Source organism: Ursus arctos, unplaced genomic scaffold (genome assembly GCF_023065955.2).
Source record: "Ursus arctos isolate Adak ecotype North America unplaced genomic scaffold, UrsArc2.0 scaffold_16, whole genome shotgun sequence".
Lineage (NCBI taxonomy): Eukaryota > Metazoa > Chordata > Mammalia > Carnivora > Ursidae > Ursus > Ursus arctos.
The window spans coordinates 15,650,071-15,669,931 of NW_026622830.1; the positions used below are offsets into that span (position 1 = coordinate 15,650,071).

General features: G+C 48.6%; 1 protein-coding gene across 5 annotated transcripts in view; it reads right to left on the reverse strand.

The window, feature by feature from the left end:
- Positions 1 to 3,173: 3,173 nt before the first annotated feature.
- TTPAL (alpha tocopherol transfer protein like) overlaps positions 3,174 to 19,861 on the reverse strand; it is a 37,837-nt gene continuing 21,149 nt past the window's right edge. Inside the window, exons 1-5 of one of the 5 annotated variants that reach the window (XM_057312508.1) lie at positions 17,853 to 17,990; positions 14,202 to 14,661; positions 11,451 to 11,542; positions 9,396 to 9,506; positions 3,174 to 7,390 (exon numbers count right to left, since the gene is read on the reverse strand). In XM_057312508.1, the coding sequence (XP_057168491.1) occupies positions 7,112 to 7,390; positions 9,396 to 9,506; positions 11,451 to 11,542; positions 14,202 to 14,646 (927 nt within the window). In that variant the 5' untranslated portion in view covers positions 14,647 to 14,661; positions 17,853 to 17,990 and the 3' untranslated portion in view covers positions 3,174 to 7,111. Of the gene's footprint in view, positions 7,391 to 9,395; positions 9,507 to 11,348; positions 11,543 to 14,201; positions 14,662 to 17,305; positions 17,991 to 19,861 lie in introns of those variants that run through there. The other 4 variants (XM_026503578.4, XM_026503580.4, XM_026503577.4 and 1 more) reach the window with 4 other exon arrangements.

Here is a 19,861-nt window from a genome sequence, read left to right on the forward strand (position 1 = left end):
ACCATCTGAGCATCAATGTCTTCCTCGTTTGAATAAAAGATGGTACCTAGTACATATTATTGTTTGAAGAGTAAAATTACTTTGCAAGTGCTTACCCCATTTTAAACACTCTGGTGGTGTGGTGGTAACTGCTAAGTCAACTGTGGACTAAAATGAGACTGGACAGTATTCAAAGGTCAGAGATGTTCAGCCACAGTCTGATGAAGGCTAGATTTGAGGTGTTCTTACAGAATTAAACACATGGGACACAGAGGGGACAATCTCAGTTGGGATGGAAGGGGGGGGTGGGGGTAGGGAAGCACAGCTTGATATGAACCATTGGAACCACCATGTTTTAAACCAGTTTTTTATGTCAGGGTACAAAGAGAAAGTTGCAGGGGAGGTGGGGGGGGCAATCAGGGGAGGTTTAGCCCCTTACTTCGCCAGTGTAAAGCAGACACCCCGGAGCGCCTGGGTGGCACAGCGGTTAAGCGCCTGCCTTCGGCTCAGGCGTGATCCCGGCATTCTGGGATCGAGCCCCACGTCAGGCTCCTCCGCTATGAGCCTGCTTCTTCCTCTCCCACTCCCCCTGCTTGTATTCCCTCTCTCGCTGGCTGTCTCTATCTCTGTCGAGTAAATAAATAAAAATCTTTAAAAAAAAAAATAAATAAAAAAAATAAAGCAGACACCCCACTTTCCTTAATAGCAGGGGCAGCCAGATTAAGACCTTTAAAGGTCCTAAACTTCAGAAACAATGAGGGTATGCCATCCCCCACCTTATGTAATACAAAATAAAGCAATACTAAATTGTAAAATAAGTTTAACAAAGTCCAATAAAGTTTTTATTTTCTCATAACTTTGATATTAATTTGAAATAACAAATTTTTTTTGAAAATTAGGGAGCAGTATCCCTGTTTGCTTGACTGTACTCTAAGTTGGGCTGTTGCTAGGAAACCCAGGATTACTCAAGACTTAAGTGAACCGTACTCGGGAGTACTGAATTATACACAAGCATAAATCACATCAGCAGGTCGAGTAAGCCCAGGATCATACTTGAAAGCAGGCGAGTGTTTTGACTCATCAGACCTCATGGTGTCCTCTCATTCCACATAAGTCATCTGGTGTTTCATCACCAGGAATGGGCCTGTCCGTCAGGATTGCAAATTGACGGCCTGGCTTTGAGGTCAGCAGTATGGTCTAGGAATTCATCCGAGGCACCTTTACCTGGTTGGAGCTACCGAGAGAAGGCTTGTGCTTGTTGTAGGCCCCTGTGGCCCTGCCGGATGTTTACTCTCTAGACTGGTCTAGCAAGGTACTCGTGAAGTAAAAGCTTCTCTTATCCATCAAGGATCCTGCCAAAGAATGGCCATGGACCTGGTTATGGCTGCTATTGATGTTCTGGACCAAGCTGTGAACCAGCACATGTTTTTTATCCATTACAAGTCCTTTTCCTTTTTTTACATTCACGCAAGAGTGTTCAGTAACAGGAGTCATGCTTTTGAGCTCTGCAGACTGATGGTGGGTACCAGGCTTATCAACGAGAGCTGCTGCTCGTTTCTTTTCTCCTTTCGTGGTGTTCTATCCATCCTGTTACCTAGGAGCCCAAATCAGGCAGCCTTCTCAGTGGCGTCCTAATCACTGTTCAGTGATTCAAGCCACACACAAGCTGTCTCCTCAGGTGAAGAATAGTGACCAAGAAACAGTGTGTGTGCCCAGCTGTGAAGAGACACTGTCCACGCCCCTGGAAGGTGGGGATTCTTCTCCCCCTTTGACAGATCAGACTGAGGCTTAGAAAAGTTAGGGACTTGCCCATAGTTACTCAGTAAGAGGCAAAACAGAGAAATAAACCAGGCCTTGAGAGTTCTTTTTTCAGTTAGACCCCGTGGTCTCTTGGCATAAAGTTTTAGGCACCAAGATAACTGGGGACTGCTTAAGGACATGCTGTCAAACTACCCATCACCAACGAAGGAAGAGAAGTAATCCCCTGGCACCTTATCGGTAAGAGGGTGAACATTTGGTTAAAACCGTTTGTTTCCAGAAGAGTGGCAACCCTAAAGGATTTTCTTCCTCACCAGCTTTAAATGCGGTAGCAGGACACATCTGCTGCCTCAGTTACAGGCTTGCCAGACCAGCGCTATGTGAGGAGCGGGCACTGGGAAAAACGGAGAGGTATTTCAGAAAAGCATGGACTCCTAACATGGGAAATAACTCCCACAGCTTGTAAAGCACCTGCTGATCCTTGTAACTCTGCTGCATTGGTTGGAGCCAGTAGTCCATTTTTCCAGATGTGAGAAATGGACTGAGTTTAGGGCCACAGCTTCCGTAGGAAGGCTGACCTGAAGAGCTGGCGTGTTGCAGTGTAAGAACTTACCTGTTGCATCATCACAAGTCTGCGGTAAGTGTACGGATGTCCTGCATGAGACTGTTTCCCAGCTGACCCACCGTGACACCTAGCTTTTGTCTCCTGTGGGGCAGACCACACACTCCTGTATAGAAACCAACAGGGAGCAGGGAGAGAAACAGCTAAGCATGCATGGGACCAGAGTTCATCAAGCTGCACCTCGTTATCCCTCAAGGAGTCTGGGTTTACTTACAAGTGCTTCCAGAATCACATGTTCAGTTACAGCCTGGGTCTCAGAGGTTAAGAACCTCCACTTTAGATTTTACAAGAAGCCAGAAAACCACCTAATTTATTAGATTTCCCCTATAAAAAAAATTCTTTCCTTCTGTATTCTGTCAGAGGATGAATGACAGTAAAAGGCAAACAGCCTGGCTCTAACCATCAGGAGAAGTTGGACTAGAGTCTGACTACCTGGCTTTGAAGCCCAGCTCCACTTTCAACTGTGTGCCCTTGGGCAAGCTGCTTAACTTCTCCAGGCCTCATTTCCCCCACAGGGGCAGTAATACTACTTAATTAAGATTAAATGAGGTCTAGAAGGGACAGCTTTAAGAACTGAAAAATGTGCATATTGTCTACCACTGTGTATATCAAGTGCCATTCTTTGTATGCACTGGTATCTTCTGAGTGTGCAAGCTCTTCAGAGGTAGCCGGCCCAAAAACTGTAGATGCACTGTGTTGCCACCGGGCCCTGCCTGACCTGGAGGGAGGCTCTACCCGGGCCATCAGGTACCATGAAAAATAAAACTTAAGAGGCTTTATCTAAACTGTCATTGTCACAGAAGAACGCCACACATAACGTTACAGGGATGTTTATTAAGACCCAGTCATGCATACTAAAATTACATGGTCTCACCACTTTGACGTAGAAAATGCACTAGAAAAATAAACTTTTGGTCAAAACAAATACTGAAGTAGATGAATCCACCACCACATGTCCGTATACTCAAAGCTAACCTGAATCTCAGTTTGAAGTGAGGAATGGGACCAGTGGCTGAAATGGTGCCCCCATCTGGTCAGAAAATTAGCCCGCCTCCCACCCTGGCAGAGTGGGATCAGGGGCTCTTGGCCCGGCGTTGACCACCGGATGTGCCAAGAGGTGGAGGCATATCCACAGAATCCCCAAGCAGCAGCTGACTTTCTAACCAACTGAACGTGCCACCCAGTGAGACCAAAGGAGAAGCAGCGAACTGGCCAACAGTAAGTTCATCACTAGCCTCTCCCTCCACGAGTCACACTGGGCCTTCCTGCGGAGCGAGCTGTCTGTTGAGGAGTATTTGACACTGTCGATGCCTGTTGCTTACATTTCAAGCAAACCAGTTCTGAGTCGGGAAAGCAGAAAGGAATTTACTTTCGATTTACAAAATTAACAGATCCCAATGCTGAGAGACCTCACCAGACGGGCCTCTTTCCCAAACAGTTGAGAGGTTTCTGTTTGGTGTCTCCGCATATCCACAGAACAGCCACACTTGCGTTCAGTACCTTTGCTAACACTTCACTTCCTCAATGAAAGAAGGGACTTCAAAGGAAAACCTTAAAAGCTAAAAACTTTAAGATGAAGTATTATAATAATGCCACAACAATGCCCCAGCTTTTGCCTACGCAAGTGAAAAAGTAATCCCATGACCTGAGAATCCGGTGGCATTTAAAGAAACTGCCCACCCAGGAAGAATTCAGAAAGGCTCAGTATCTCACGGGAATTTGGGGAAAATACCCCTTACTGTCCTCTCAGTCTGGCAAAAATGTAGTTTACGAGCTGAAGTGTTTGCAAACCTCTAAGGACAAGTGGCTCCTTGTGAAAGCGAGATGAAGTATGGGGAAGCTAAAGCCACTTCTGACCCAAGCAAATAAGCCTGGGAGAGGAGGCCAGAGTCGCACAGTTGTTTCTGTACGTTTCTTCCGGCCTCTCCCTGTGAAGGTAGAACAGAATTCCAGGAAGAGGCACAATTTTCCAGATTCTGTGTAAGAGAAGGGGAAGAAAACCCTCATATTACCTAAGCTTACAGATTCATTTGGGAGCTTCAGATGTCAATTCATTCAGGCCTACATTTCCTATAAAATAATCCAGATCTGGGGGGAAAAGAAAAAAGGCTTCTAAAAGGTAGAGTATAATGTCCCTGTGGCTGTAAAGCCAAATGATGCCTAAAACAGAGGGTTCAGAGCTCAGAGTGGGGCTCCCTTTTATCCTGTGATTCAGGGCCTCATCCAGGGCCACGTAGCAGTGTAAAGCCAGAACTCAGGTCTCCTGATAGACTCCTTTCCCCATGTACCCACAGTACCCTGAATTTAGGGAAAAGTTACTTTGCAGACGTTTGTGAAATGGGCCAGAACTTCTCCGTGAAAGAAAACACTCCCAGTTCTCCCGATGCTCACTTGTTTGCCCCATCAGCGGCCCCCGCTCCTGAGTCAGGCTCACCGTGTGCTCCCCTGGTCCTTCCCCCATCCCGCTGGGGCAGCTCTCTACAGACGCCTGGTGGGGCCGCACAGAAACTGCCTTGATTTTCACCCAGGGAGGTCCTGCTTTCACAGCTTGGTTCAGACTTCCTGAGGTGTCCAAACTATTTGATCTCTCTTTGGAACCAAAATAAAGCACAGCAGCTTAGAAGGGACAAGTCTCGGCTCTGACTCCTTGCAGAAGCTGAATGAAACCGCTCCTTGGGCCCACTGCAAAGCCCTAGGAAATGGGTAACATCCCGGTCTTGGAGATCCTGGTCTAGGTGAGCTTCCATACTTGTAAGCTTTTAAAGTCAAATGGACACGGGCAAAACTGGCCAGGAACACAGTGCGGCATGTAAACCGGGGTTGGCGGGGCTGAACAGTTCATCTCTCCCTCTCTCTAGCTTGGGGGGGGGGGTGGTTTTGTTTTTTAATCTCTCTTTCCTCTCTGAGGTCTAAGAACGCCTCTAACCAATTCCCACATCCAAGCAATTGGGATCTAAACCTACTTTAGCCATCCTGCTTGTGCTGTTGAGATCTTCTCAGCAGTGCTGGTCACACTGTCCTTGGCAGATGGAACTGGAGGCTGCCAGGGGTCTGCATGCTGGCATTCCCAGCTCTGCCAGGTCCCTAGAGGATCCAGGGTTAGTATCCACGGCGACGAGCCTTCCCTGGGGTTGGCACTAATGAGGTGAATCATTTTCACCATCAACTTCTCCAGGCATTTTAAACAGTGCCGTGAAGATGAAGAGATTAACAATAGACTGGCCTTTGTGTTTCAGAGCACTGTCCTCTTCCTAACTGAGCTGCTGTCCCTTTGCCTGGTGGTCTCATAAATGCACGGAGAAGGTACTTAGACAACACATAGTACTTGTTGCTTTTTAACGCCATAATTTTCAAGGAATGAATATGAAAGGAAATAGGTCAAAAGCCACCAGATGAACCACCTAAGTCGGTGGTTGGGCTAAGGCTGAAGTTTTGACAGGAAGGGTCTAAAGTGCTGAAACGCAGAACTAACATTTGGTCTCGCTGGCTGAAGTCTGTCCGCCCACACCAGAGAGAGAAATGCAAGTGTATCTGGGAGGGCGGGGGCCCCAGAAGTGTCCAGCGATAACCCACTCTTGCATTCGTTTCCAGACACCAAAATTTAAGAATCCCAAATAATTTAGCTATTCCCTGCTGCCAGGTTTCCAGTGTACCACCAAAGCCTCAGGGATAGAAGGAATTCACAGAATGCTGGTCATCTAACCTGCCCTTTTCCAGTTTAACCCTCCCTACAAAAAAGGAAGTTGGTTATCGCCAGGTCCCAAGAATATACATACTACTTTCCCTAAAGTCAGGGCCAGATGGTGTCACGTGCCTCTTGGAAAGGCCCAGGTGTATCACAAAAAAGCAGGATCCAACCACTTGCCTCTAGAGAGCCATTTTTCTAGACAGAAAACCAGTGTCTAGCATTCAATTACTAAACCAAATCCCAGAACATCAGCAGCCAAGGCCCTAGGTGTCCTTTCATCCAGCCTCATTTTACAGATGAGAAAGGTGAGGCCCACAGAGGCCCAGGTCTTGTCCTCAGTCACACCTCTGGGGCTGGAGCCCTGGTCTCTTCACGTGCCTCTAGGATCCTGTACGATTCTATTGAGAACCAGGGCTAAGGCTTTATGGGTTTGGAAAAACTTCAGTTTCTATTGCAGGAGTCTGCCAATGAATCCCAGAGGTGCTTTGAAGTCTCTGGCTCCCAAATTTGATCAGGAAGTGCTGCTTATGTCCTGATGCTCCCATGATTCAGTTAAGGTGCTTTCCAAACCCAGTGTGGCGGCTGGGGCCTGGGCCTCAAACTAGAAATTTCCTGATGAGCAACACAAGTCTGTAGTTAGGGTTCAGGTGAAAGACACAAACTCCCGAAGTCTCCTGTGTGGCCACCTTGTAGGCTTGGCCAGGTTCTTTCATAGGAGTGTGCTGACTGGCCGGTCAGGTGGTTTTCTCCTGGAATGTGGGACCGAAGTGACTTTGGTCCTGATTTTTCTTGTTTCAAGATCTCTAAGAACCAGATACAGCTTCCAGATTAATGGTTGCAAACTGGGATTCCAAATGTTTGGGAATCACTGGGGACATTTTCCATGTCTTCCATGGATTAATTCAAGTCACCAAGGGCTTACCCTGTGGCTCACCCTCTGAGCTCTACAGGCTGCAATTTCGTTACAAGCAGCAAGACCAACTCCTTGGCACCTCAAACTCTCCTTGCGCCTCTCCAAAGAAAAAGGAAAGCATTTAAAGATGGTGGCACTCACAGGGGACTAGCTAATAGCAGGAATAGAGCTGTGATTTCACGGCCCGCAGGGAATCATCACACTGCGCATCTGAGGTCAGCCCCTCAGGTGGCAGGGCCTGGCCCAGGATGCTGTCGCAGACAGGGACAGTTTGGCAGAACTCTCTCACGAAGTCCTCCTCCGAGGCCAGCAGCACTGCGTTCCAGGCAGTGATGTCGAGCTCTCCAGCCGTGCCCCCGTACTCCTTGGGGAGAATGCTTCTGGGAAGGCTTGTGTGGAGAGAGTTCAGGTCAGACCCATGGAGGAAAAACTAAAGGGGAAATGGAAACACATGTGTCCTCAGGTTAATCAGTCACCCGCAGGCCAGGTAGGTGCTCAAACATCTGCTGAATGAATAAAGGAACGGCTGCTGGCAAGTGGCCCCTTCCAGTTCCTCGAAAAGCTTGAAGATCCTTCATCCCCTTCCTTATGTCCCACGCTCTGTTGGCTGGTCCTTCAAACCATATCCAGGATCCAACCACTCTGCGGCCCGCCTCGTGGAACCCTGCCACCACCGCTTCTCCCCTGGGTTCCCACGACAGCCTCAGCCCTGGTCTCCCTGCTCGCAGCCTGTTCTGCAGTCTCAGCTCTTCTCGGTGCCAGTCAGATCATGCCAGTCCTTTCTGGGCGGGCTGCCAGTGCTCCCACCTCATGCACACTGGAGGCCGAAGTCCGCACGCTGGCCCCCAGGGCCTGTCGCGGTCTGGCCCCTGCTGCTCCTCTGCCGCCCCTCCGCCCCCTCCCCCTTCCGTCTGCCGCTGCTCCTACATGCCGGATGTGCTCCCGCCTCAGGGCAGTGCTGCTGCTGGTCCTCAGAGATCTGTAAGTTCCCTCCTTCACCTCTGCCAAGCCTTTGCTCAAAGGCCAGCTTCTCAGCGACGCCATCCCTAACCCCCCTACTGAATGCTACAACTCCTTGCCCCTGTTCTGTACTGGCCCCTTTCTCCGCTTAATTTTTCTCCACAGCACTTATCACATCTTAATACTAGATAATATACATCCACTATCCGTGTCTCTCTCTAGAATGTAAGCTCCCCCGGGGTGGGGGGGGGAGCAGAAATTTTGGTCTATATTGTTCATCCAGAACATACTTGTACACAGTAGTTGATCGATAGATATTTCTGAATGAATGAATGAACATATGAAGGACGAAATGAACAAGATTATGGACCACAAATAATGTCATTTCACAGATACGAAAGGCCTGTTCCAAAGGCTGCTTTGGCTTTAAAAGCAGGTTCTGAACAGGATCTCCAGGTATGAAGATAGGTTCAAACCCAGACAGGGATGCCACTAAATTAGCAATTCTCAAACCTGACTGTGCGTCAGAATCACCTAAGATTTTAAAAGCAAAGAGGCTCCTACGCTCCAGCCCTGAACCGGAGTTAAAAATCTTCAGGGAAAGGGCCTGGAAATCTGGATTTTATTTTGTTTTATTTTTGTAAAGATTTTCTTTTTAAGTAATCTCTATACCCAACATAGGGCTCAAACTTACAACCCTGAGATCAAGAGTGGCACGATCCAGCGACTGAGCCAGCCAGGTGCCCCCTTTCTGTAGTTTAAATTCCTTCCCTTGCAACCTTGAGATTCTCTATCTCTGTTTCCTCTTTGTATAAGAGTAAAAAATTCAAGACCCAGTCTTTGGAGGGACCGCACTGTTCCTAGGCCTAGGGAAGAAGGAGAAAAATACCACCCATCCCAGGCAATCACAGTACTAGCAAAGGTTGAGAAGTGGCTCTTCTAAGGTCAGAGAGGAAGACCATCTTTCAAAGTGCCATCTATCCTTTCTTAAATAACACGCAAGCTAAAACTCACTTATCTTATAAGCCTTGAAGTATTCCACAAACTTGGTACAGCAAGACAACAAATTAGGTAAATAGAAGGGCTTAAAACAGCATTTTTAAACCCCAAGGAGCTGTAGTAAGAAATCACCGTAACTTTTTAACTACCTGCCCAATACTACCCTTCTCCCTGTCCTCTCACACACGAAATACAATGTTGGTTCGCAGTGCCCAGGCCAGGATATTAAAGAGTCTAAATGACTACACAGCATGTTAACGCTTATGAGAGCTGCCTGCTCTGCTCTCTCCTCTCAAATATTATATCCTATTAATTTTATCTTCTTTTCACAGAAAGGATTGTTCATTTACTTTATCTGTAACTCTGTAGTTTCCAAATTATCCCACAGCAAAAACAATAAACTAAGAGAAGTTTACTGATGTCACAAATAAGGGAGCAAAAAAAAAAAGGATCAAGTCAACAGAATCATCACTTACTCTGTTTGCTATTTTCTCCTTCAGAAATGGTTTTATGATGGCAAAAATGCCTTTAAATATTCGAGGTTCATTCACTACATGGACTGCTTTTATCCGAATGGGGAAGCCATCCTGTGGGGGAAGGGAAGGAGATGTTAGAACATCTGTCCACAGCCTGCCTCCCTCTAAATCTTCTTTAGGCCCCCAAATCAGTTTGGTCTGATTCTCATGGCCTCCTCAAAGACAGCCCAAGTGGGGGCTACCCAGGAAGACGAGCCTCAGAGAAAGAGCTTTCTTGGGGCCTAGACTCAGGCCAACAATTGGAGAGCTGCTCTTCTTGTAGCAAAACCAAACCAAACCAAACCAAACCAAACGAAAAACAGAGCCTGAGTGGATGGATCTAGCAAACATCAGACCCTCGGGGTCGGTGTTGCCAAACGGTATTTCTCAGGACAGGTATGAGGTGTGATGCAAAAAAGGTTCCACGGTAGGTAAAGAAGTTTGAGAATAGCACACTGTGTAGTCACACGGGTTTCCTGAACCGCAGGACCGTCGTGTGCAAAGGTTTGCAGTCACATTCCCAAGAAAGAGACATGCTATACCACATTCCCCGAACTTACGTAACTCTGGAAATCTCTCCCCCCAGATCACCTCGGAAGACTAGAAAACACTGATCCAAACTCCTTATCCTGATACTTGAATCTACGCAGTACTTAGCAGGGGCATCGAAAGAAGAGTAGAAGCTAAGAGAAGCCAGAGTACTGGCTCCACATTTCTGATTATGACCAAATGTGACGCTGATGTTTAAAGAATCAGCCTGGCGCCCAGTAGGGGCTCACACGCACTGTGGGGTCCACAGGGGAAACTCTGTATCTCTGCCCACAGCTCACGAGACAGCGCCCACAGGCTGGTCAGAGGGAATGAAGAGCCAAAACTGTCAGAGCCATAAGACTCAGGCCCGGCTAACCCTGCGAGGGCTGTGTCCCCATCCATCAAAAAGGAGAAGTAATTCGTGCTCACTTCAACAGCACGTGTACTAAAAAGAAAAAGTAATTTTTGCCTTGTCTATCTCAGAGGAGTCCCTGTAGGACTGAACGAGTTATAATGACAGTAAAAGCACTTTGTAAACCATTGAACATTGTGCACATATGGGAGGAACTTTCTGGTTCCCTGCACTTGTGGGTTTTTTGTGGGGTTTTTTTGTTTTTTGTTTTTTTGGTGGGCAGCAAAGCAAGGTTTATGGAGCAATAGCAAAATGATAGTACAAAGCTCCTACGAGGGAGGGGACCCGAGAGGGTTGCCCCACACTTGTGTTCTAAAACACAGAACACGGGGCGCCTGGGTGGTGCAGTTGGTTGAGCACCTGACTCTTGATTTCAGCTCAGGTCAGGATCTCAGGGTTGTGAGACTGAGCCCTGCGTGGGGCTCTGAACTGGGGGTGGAGTCTGCCTGAGATTGTCTCTCTCCCTCTGCCCCAACCCCATGCACATGTGCACGGGCGCACTCTCTCTAAAAATAAAAAATAATAAAAAATAAAACACATAACACACGAGATGTGAAAGCATCTGTCCAAAACAGTCCCAACAGGCTCCCCATCCCCAGGTCCCAAAGGGCAGGACAGGCTCTAGCGCGTCAGACAGAAACACAAAGTTTCATTTGTTAGAACTGCTCCTCTGTCTTCTGGAGGGGGAAAAAAAAAAAAAAAAGAAAAAACATGCAGAAAGCATTTCTCTGGTTGTTTGGGCTCTTGCCCTAGAGCTGATCTTGCCCAGGCTGAACGGGCCTCAGAAACTACTGGAGAACCCGACAAGAATGAGTGGTAAATAGGACACTTACATTTCTTCCCATAACGCTTTTGCATCTTTTGGATTGTAGGAAAAGTGGGGTTTGTGTATCATGTCGGTGAACAGACAAAGCTCCCTGGGGAAAGCCCAAACCGCCACGGAACAGGCACACGACAAATGGGGGCCATACCTGAAGGATGCCAATCACCTTTTTGGCTATAAAAGGGCCAAAGTGAGATGCTTTTGATAAGCTCACGCCTTTGTAGTCTGCAAGAATTACAATTCCATTCACCTGGGTTTCTTCAGACTGAATGAGTTTTTCTAATGTCAAGTATATGGCTCGGATGTTTTCGGTAATTGGATAGTTGCTCGGTATCCATCTGTCTGAGGTCATAAGAAATGGAGAGAATGTTACAGAGACGGATACAAACAAGTCATCACAGGCTAAGATTTATCTCCTTACTAGAACTCTTGCTTAAAAATGGAAAGAAAGATGGGGGGCGCCTGGGTAGCACAGTCGTTAAAGCGTCTGCCTTCGGCTCAGGGCGTGATCCCGGCGTTCCGGGATCGAGTCCCACATCGGGCTCTTCTGCTGGGAGCCTGCTTCTTCCTCTCTCACTCGCTTGCTGTGTTCCCTCTCTCACTGGCTGTCTCTCTGTCACATAAATAAATAAAATCTTTAAAAAAAAAAAATGGAAAGAAAGATATTCTACTGGCATGACTCTATTTAGGTTAGTAAATGGGACACCTGAGCAGCAGCTGATGTTAATTCCAAAGGCAGCAGCACATTCTGAAATGGAAATGCAACTGAGTGCTGAAGTTAAAAGCCTGAGCTCTGAAGTCAGACACACCGGGGGGTCTGATTCCTCCTCGCTGTGTGAGTTACCTCCTCACTCTGAGCCCGCATCTCTTCAGAAGTAGAATGGGATAGTGATACTGACCCCGATGGACATCTGTGCCGTCTGCCGACAGACGTGTGCCCAGATTTTCATACCACTGCCCTGAGCCACCTCCTCCCATGCTAGCCTTGCGGTTTGGGTGCCACTGACCTGCCTCTTGGCTGCAGAGGTGGGCGTGGTCAGTGAAGGTCTTACATCCTCCTGGCCACAGTGTCAGATCACACAGAGCCAAGGGGACTCAATTCTGCGACTGTGGCTCTTTGGAAAGAAAAGATCCCTCTTCCCTCTTGTAGTGGTGAGGCTGGGAGCCTGAGACTCTGGGGCCCCAGGAGGCAAGAGCTGGCATGAGAATGAAGCATGTGCCGAGGAAGGCAGAGATGGAGACCACTTTCCAGTGCTGTGCTTTGCACCTCGTCCCCTTTCCGGGCCGGTTGCTCCCTTAGTATTCCCCGTGTATTTAAGGAGTACCTCCTTTCTCTGGGAGGAAGATGGAAATGACAACTTTTGACTGTTAACTGCTATTCTCAAGAATACCAACACCTGGGTGTCCTTTTCTTATGAAGATAAAACTCCACGTGACTGCCACCACCAAGGGGATATGTAACGTGCAAAATTCCCATGAACAAAATCTTTGTCCAGAAGCTGTGCCAGCTTGCTGTTGAACGTTGCTGCCAAATAGACCTGCTTCTACGTACCGGATGTCATCCTTTTCAATAACGTATGTCCCCAAAGAGGCAAAGCTAATATCCATTTGAGAACAAAACCTTCTCAGTAGGCCTTGCCCTGAAGAGTTGCGTCGGTGGGGAGGGTCTAGCTCTGCTCCAGACACACAGGGAAGAAATTCATCTCACAAGCAAAGGGTTGAAATCGCGCAAGCAAAGGGTTGAAACCACACAAGCAAAGAGGTGACACCAGTGTGCTAATCTGTTTTGTAACATCCTTAGGAGTTGAGTACAGAGGAGTAGCAGAAAAACCCCGCTGACTGGGCCCTAGGTCTCCTCGTGCCCTAAAATCTCCACTGCATTGCTTATTCTAAAATAACCCTAATTTTGGAAAGGGCCTAAAACAGCAGGTAAAGCAGTTAACACTGTGCCTGGTACACAGTAAAGGCTCAAGAGGATGGTTTAGTCTCCAAAAAGGATTTGGTGGTAAATGACCAAAGCAATGGCGATGTGGCCTTAAAGGCAGAGGAAAGTGCAGGGAGGTCTCCACCCCCCGTGAGGCATCCCTTCAAGAGGACTAGGTATGAGTGAGCAGAAGAGGGCTGCCGGCAGGCATGTTCTCCTGCTCCCGGCTTGGCTGGGAGAACACTGCAATCTTACTTTCAAATTTTGTCTCTGCTGTGGTGTGACAGAGAATGTTAAGGCCGTGGGGGGTGGGGACCAGTGGACAACGGTGCCCCTAATTAAAACCACTGCCAGGGAAATATAAGATGTCCTGATTACCATCAGTAAGTGCTGAGGTCGAAAAGTGAATCTAAAGTGAATCAATGGCTTAACAAAGTAGAGGAAAGGAGGGAAAGGAGGAAGAGGCACATGGCGGACAGCCACCTTTCCAGTCGTCTGCGCAGCCCCCACTGATGCCTGCCTCACCTACTCACAAAGGAGGGATGAGGCAGGCCTGCTTGTACCCTATCCCCAGAGCAGCTTTCTCAGCCCACCAGATTCTCAACACTAGAAATCAGGAATTCGGAATGAGGAACTTGGCTGGGTGGCCCAGGAAGCCTGGGCGCTAAGGGGTAGGAGACCTCGCCAGGGGCACAGAGGCAGCAAAAGCCGGTCTACAGGAAGAAGACCGAAGAAGACAGGCACAGCACAGAAGAAATGTGTGGCCCAGAGAGATACACAGATTGACAGAGGCACGGAGAATGGCTGGCTTAGTTCCTAATGATGAGGGAATGGACAGGGTTCTGGTTCTGGGGCCCAGGGCCCCGAGAAAGCGGCTACACTTTCAGCTCGCTGGTTCTGCGGCATGCTCCTGTTTCGTTAGACTAGCTCCTCCCTTTTTTCCTAAGCCCGGCTGAGTAGCTTTTTGTCATTTGTCATCAAAAGAGCTTTGACTAAACCGGGAGAAGGTGAAGAGGAAAAGGCGAGGGAGAGAGGGTGCGGGGCACGCAGGCACCTGCCGACCTTCCCGGGCAGTACCTGGGCGCATGCAGAGGATATGGCAGCCCCGGGGGTCGGTGTGGGGCAGCACGGTGAGGAATCCAGAGGCGAGGACATCCTTCAAGGCCGAGGGCTTCAGGTTGTTGAAGACCTCGGGCCAGCTTCTCCTGCAGCTGTGGTAGTTGACCAGGAGCTGCAGGGCCCGGTCGTAATCGAACTTGCGGGCTCGGAGGAAGCGCAGCAGGAAGGCATCGTCCAGGGAGGTGCTCAGGTTCGGGCACTCCTTCCGCACCATGTCACGGAGGGCCTGCACGTCTCGAAGTCTCCATTCTGGCTTCTCCTGCAGCTCCTCCCTGGCTTTGGTGACCAGGTCTTCCGTCAGCGAGCACACGTAGCCGGGAGGCTCAGCCGGCGGCGGCAGCTCATTTTCCGAGAGTGAGGCCACAGAGGGGCTGGTCCGCAGAGAGTCACTTTCTTCTGACATTAGCTACCAGGGTCCCTGCCAAAACACAAACCCCGAGCCGAGTGAACGGAGCCCGGCACCGCTCATCTCAGGGCAGCACTGTGGCGGGCGGGGGGGGAGCACTTCTGTCAGAGCGGGGGTTCTCGGCTGAAATGAAGTGGCTTGGAACCCTGTGCCCAGGTCCCACCCCAGACTGAGTGGAGGGAAGGTCCCCACCGAGGCCCCCAGGTAGCCGCAGCAGGACACACACACTCCTAACCCAACGCCATGGCCTTGCTTACAGATGTACAAATGGTTGCTCGACCTACTCGTAATTCTAGAAACGTGAACTAAAACAACTCTGAAAGTCAGATTGGCAAAAACACAAAATGGGTACCGAGATACTTGCTGTGGGTCAGAGAATAAACTGGCCTAGCCTCTTAGGGGGCAGTTTGTCGATATCTATCAAAATTTAAAACCACACACCCTTTGGCTCAGCATCCTGTTTCGAGGACATATACTTGTATGTGTGTGCAAAATATACACAAGGATGATCACTTCAAATACTGATTATAAGGGGAAAAGACAGGAAATACTTTAACTGCATACCAGATGGAGACTGGTTAAATAATATCATCCTAAGAATGGGATACTATTCACTCACGAAAAGGAATTAGGCAGGTTTTTATGAACTGACACACTAAGGAAAAGAAAGCAAGTTGCACAACAGCGTGCATAAAATAACCTTTTATATTTTTAAAAATATATACCTATATACTGACTGCACCTAAAATTTCCGTAAAGAAATACAAGAAAACTGTTACCAGTGGTTCCCTCTAGGGAAGAGTACTGGACAACTGGACATTTAAGGAGGAAGAGAGACTTTTTTATTGTACTGTTTGACTTTTCCACCATATACACATGCGACATATCATGATGGCTAAGAAACTGGGCCGACAGGCTCTCCCTCGGGGATGGGAGCTCCTGCTGCGGCTACCTGGTGCTGATGGACGGCCCCAGGTGCTGTCCCTCTGGATCTTCCATCAGTGGATGCCACACTTCCCACAGACTGTCCCCAACGACTGAGTAGAATATGGGCCTCCTCTAACAGGCAACTTTGCCTGGAGGTTCGGCTTCAACCTTCTGTGGAACTGCCCTGCAGTCCAGGACTCCCTGCCCAAACCTCCTTCCTGGGGGCTGGACTCCTGTCGTTGTCTGAAGGCTCTCCCTGACTGCTGCACCTCCCCTCCCTTTTATGCTTCACAGGTGCTCCCTCCAATTTCCCGCATGCCTCATCTTATCCTCATCCTGGTGTCTGCTTCTTGGAAGATCTGAACACATTTATTGAATAAAACACAAAAACAAAACAGTTGCTTTAGGTATCCCAGGAATAAGGTAGCAGCAGCTGTCCGGTTCCAAAGCCCAAGCTCTCGTCCACAGACTACCACTGGTCCCTGACTCTGAGCTCAAGGAGAGCAGGGACCATCTCAGGGGTCTCTGCACATAGCTGGTGCCCAGGTCAGTCCCCGTAAATCTTAGTTCTGCCCACTCCATTTTTTGCATTCTAACCTCCAGCCCCACCCAGCTGCTTTCATTTCCTCCCAAAGCTATGTTTTCTTGTCTTGTTCACATCCTGTTTCCTCTGGCTAGCTTGTTCTTCCTCCAGTTCTTCACCTGACCAACACTGATTCATCCTTAAGTCCCAATTAGATGCCACTTCGTGCATTCAACAAATATTGAGTACTTACTAGGTACCAGGCCCCCTTCCCAGCACTGAAGATACATCAGTGAACAACAACAACAAAAATGTGCCTTTGTTGAACTTAGATTCTAGGGGGAGAGGCAGACTATAAGCAAGATAAACTGTATAACCAACCAGATGAAAGTGCCATGGGGAGAAATAAAGCAGGGAAGAGGGTTGGATGTACCTGGGAATAGGGATTGCCATTTTAAATAGGATGGTCAGGGATGATTTGTTCACGCAAATGACATTTGAGGCAAGATGAAGGAGATAAAAGAGCAAGCTATGCAAACATCTGAGAGAACAAGGGCAAAGCCAGAGGCAGAAACACACCTGGCTTTTTCAAAGAACAGCGAGGAGGCCAGTATGGCTAGAGCCAAAAGAACAAGGTGGAGTATATTAGCAGATGAATTTATAGAGGTACCGGGGGCCCCACTGGTACAGGGCTTTGAGGGCCAGTCAGAACTCTGACTTATTACTGAGTTTGATGGGACCCATCTGAGTGGGGTGACACGATCTGATTTCTATCTTAAAGGATTGCTCAACTGTCTTGCAAATGGATTGTAAGGGGTAAGGACAGATGAGACCATACAGAGGCTACCGCAGTAACCCAGGTAAGAGATGATGGTGCCTGAAGCAGGAAGCCTTCTCCAACCTCCAGGCCAGGGTTAGGAGCCTCCCCACCAGGAGCTCTTTGGCACTCTCCCTCTGTTGTAATTGTCTGTAGGCAATTTGAGGGCAACATCCACATCTGTCTTGTTCGTCACCTTAAACCCATCACCTAACAAAGTGTCAGACACATAGTCTGCACTCCATAAATATTTGCTGAATGAGTTGAATCTGCTTGGCAGAGGAATGCTAAGTGAGGAATGAACCAACAATCACGGTTCACAGGACCCACCCTGGGCTGTTTCCATAGGAGTCACCAACAGATGCCTGTAATCCCAATCCAGTGCTTACCTGGGAGATAGACTGTAGTGTCCACAGGCTATAGGCCTAGCCTGGCACATGACGATAGGAGGTTAAGTGATGTGCCGGAGGATACACACCTAGTGAGGCACAGCGAGGACGTGTCTAGCCCCACACTGGGCTCTACCCTCCACCTGGAGCTTCCTGTTTAATCTCCAGGGCCTCGGTAGTGTCAAGCTCAGGCACGACTCAGTCTCGAGAATGAAATGATGGGTGGGCGTATGGATGGGTACAAACACCATTTGTTACGGTGAAGCCTGGAATCTTCCTCACCTGGAGCCCATCATGTTGTGAGCATCGCCTTCCTCCCCACCCCACCAAGAAGAGGCCAGGAAGCCACCGCTCCTGGAGCCCCAGAGACCCCATGTCCCGTCGATAACCTTCTGAGGCCCCCCACTTCCGGCTGTCACCCCTTCCCCAGGTGTCCCCATTTCCTGGGGTCTCTCTCCTTGAGTCCCTTAACTTCCGGTTACCTCTCCCTCTCAGGGGTCCCTCTCCCCGACCCCCATGACACACGGAAGGACTCGCGGGCACTCACCGGCCGGGCTACGGGGCGGAGCGCGGGTCTATCTGCGGCGGGAGCCTCGTCCGGCAGCGCGCACTGAACCGACCCGCACTCCCTGCCCGGCCGGCGCGGCCCCTCGCACCGGAAGTGACGTCCGCGGGGCGTGGGAAGGCGAGGCACCTCCCGTGATTGCGCATGTGCAATATCTCGCCGCAATGCCGGCCCTCTGTCTCCACCTAGCGGCCAAGTCTGTGAGCTGGAGGAGTCAGGCCTGCAGAGAGGCTAGGTGGGAGGGTCAGGGAGCGTGAGCAGCCTTGGGAGGTACAGATGGGGAAAATGAGGCCCAGAGAAAGAAGGAAAGAAGCTGTTGTTTCCGAGAACATACCAGCATATACCTGGTGTTTTACATCCACTGTCTTATTAAATCCTCGTATTTATGGAATCCCCCTATTTCATGGGAGGGAAATTGACGATCAATGAAGTATAAAGAGCTTCCAACCTGACCTCGGGATTAGGATTCCAGGATTCTCCCCGCCGCAGCTGCTGTCAGGACTGGTGCTGCAAAGGGGGAGATGCCAATCCCGCGGACATCTGTCTGTCTATAGCTGAGTGACCGCAGGCCTCAGTTTCCCCATATGTCGCATGATTCTTGCTTTGAAATCCCCATCGAATAAATTCTGTGGCCTGGAAAGATTGAGAGCCCAAAGGTGTATCCAAGAGATAACCTTAAACAATCCCTTCCTCTTCCGACCCCAGAGGCAAGAGGCACTCTGGGAGATGGGAACTGACCCATGAAGGCCACAGGAACATGGCGATTTTTGCCAGATCCCAGATTGCTGGGGAAAGTAGGGAAGCTGAGAGTCATAAATTTTGACTCCTGCTCTGGCGCCACCACTTCTAGGATAAAATACAGAGCACTCAGTTAAATGTGAATTTCAGGTAAACAACAATTTCTTTTTAAGTGTAAGTATGTCTCATGCAACACTTGGGATATACTTATACTAAAAAATGTATTATCTCTCAGAAATTCAGATTTAACCAAACACCCTGCGTTGTGTTTGTTTCGGGTTTCCTCCCCCAAATCTATGTATTAGTTTCCTATCACTGCTGTAACAAATTACTACAAATGTGGTGACTTGAGACAACACAAATTTATTCTCTTACAGTTCTGCAGGTCAGAAGTCTAAAATCAAGGTGTTGACAGGGATGCATTCTCTTCGGGGACTTTGGGGGGGAATCCATTTCTTTACCTTTTTAGCTTCTAGAGGTCACTTGCATCCCACAGCTCATAGCTCATTCCTCAAATCACTTCAGCCTCTTACTTTTGTTGGCACATCTACTACTGACTCTGATCCTCCCGGGTCCCTCTTTTAAATTTTTTTAAATTTTTCTTGTGGCAAGAGCACTTAACATGAGATCTACCCTCTTAACAGTTTTTTTTTAAGTGTACAATACATTATCGTTGACTACAGATGCAATGTGTCCTGCCTCCCTCTTATAAGGACTCTTGTGATTACGTTGGGCCTGCCCAGATAATCTAGGATTATCTCCCATCTCAAGATCCTTAACTTAATCACATTTTCAAAGTTCCTTTTATCATATGCAATAAGATAGTAACGGGCTCCAGAGATTAGGACAAGGATATCTTTGGGGTGCCATTATTCGGCCTACTACAATCTGGCAACCCTATGTCCAACTATGTGACCATAGCCAAGTCACTCAAATTTCCAAAGCCTTCTAGCTCTTCATGGGCAAAAAAAAGCTGGTTAAATAAGCTCATGAGGGGAAAAACCTTGCTCCTTGCCAGGCAAACAGTAAGTGTTTTTATAGATGGCAGCTCTCATGGCAAAGGGCAAGGGATGGTCTTGGGGAAATACCTTGCTCCTTGCCAGGCAAACAGTAAGTGTTTTTACAGATGGCAGCTCTCATGGCAAGGGGCAAGGGATGGTCTTGTCCAAACCATGGTGTCCTAGGCATTGGAATAAACTCTCCACCCAGACACAGGACCCATTGGTGGTACCGTCCAGGTTGTAATCCCAGAT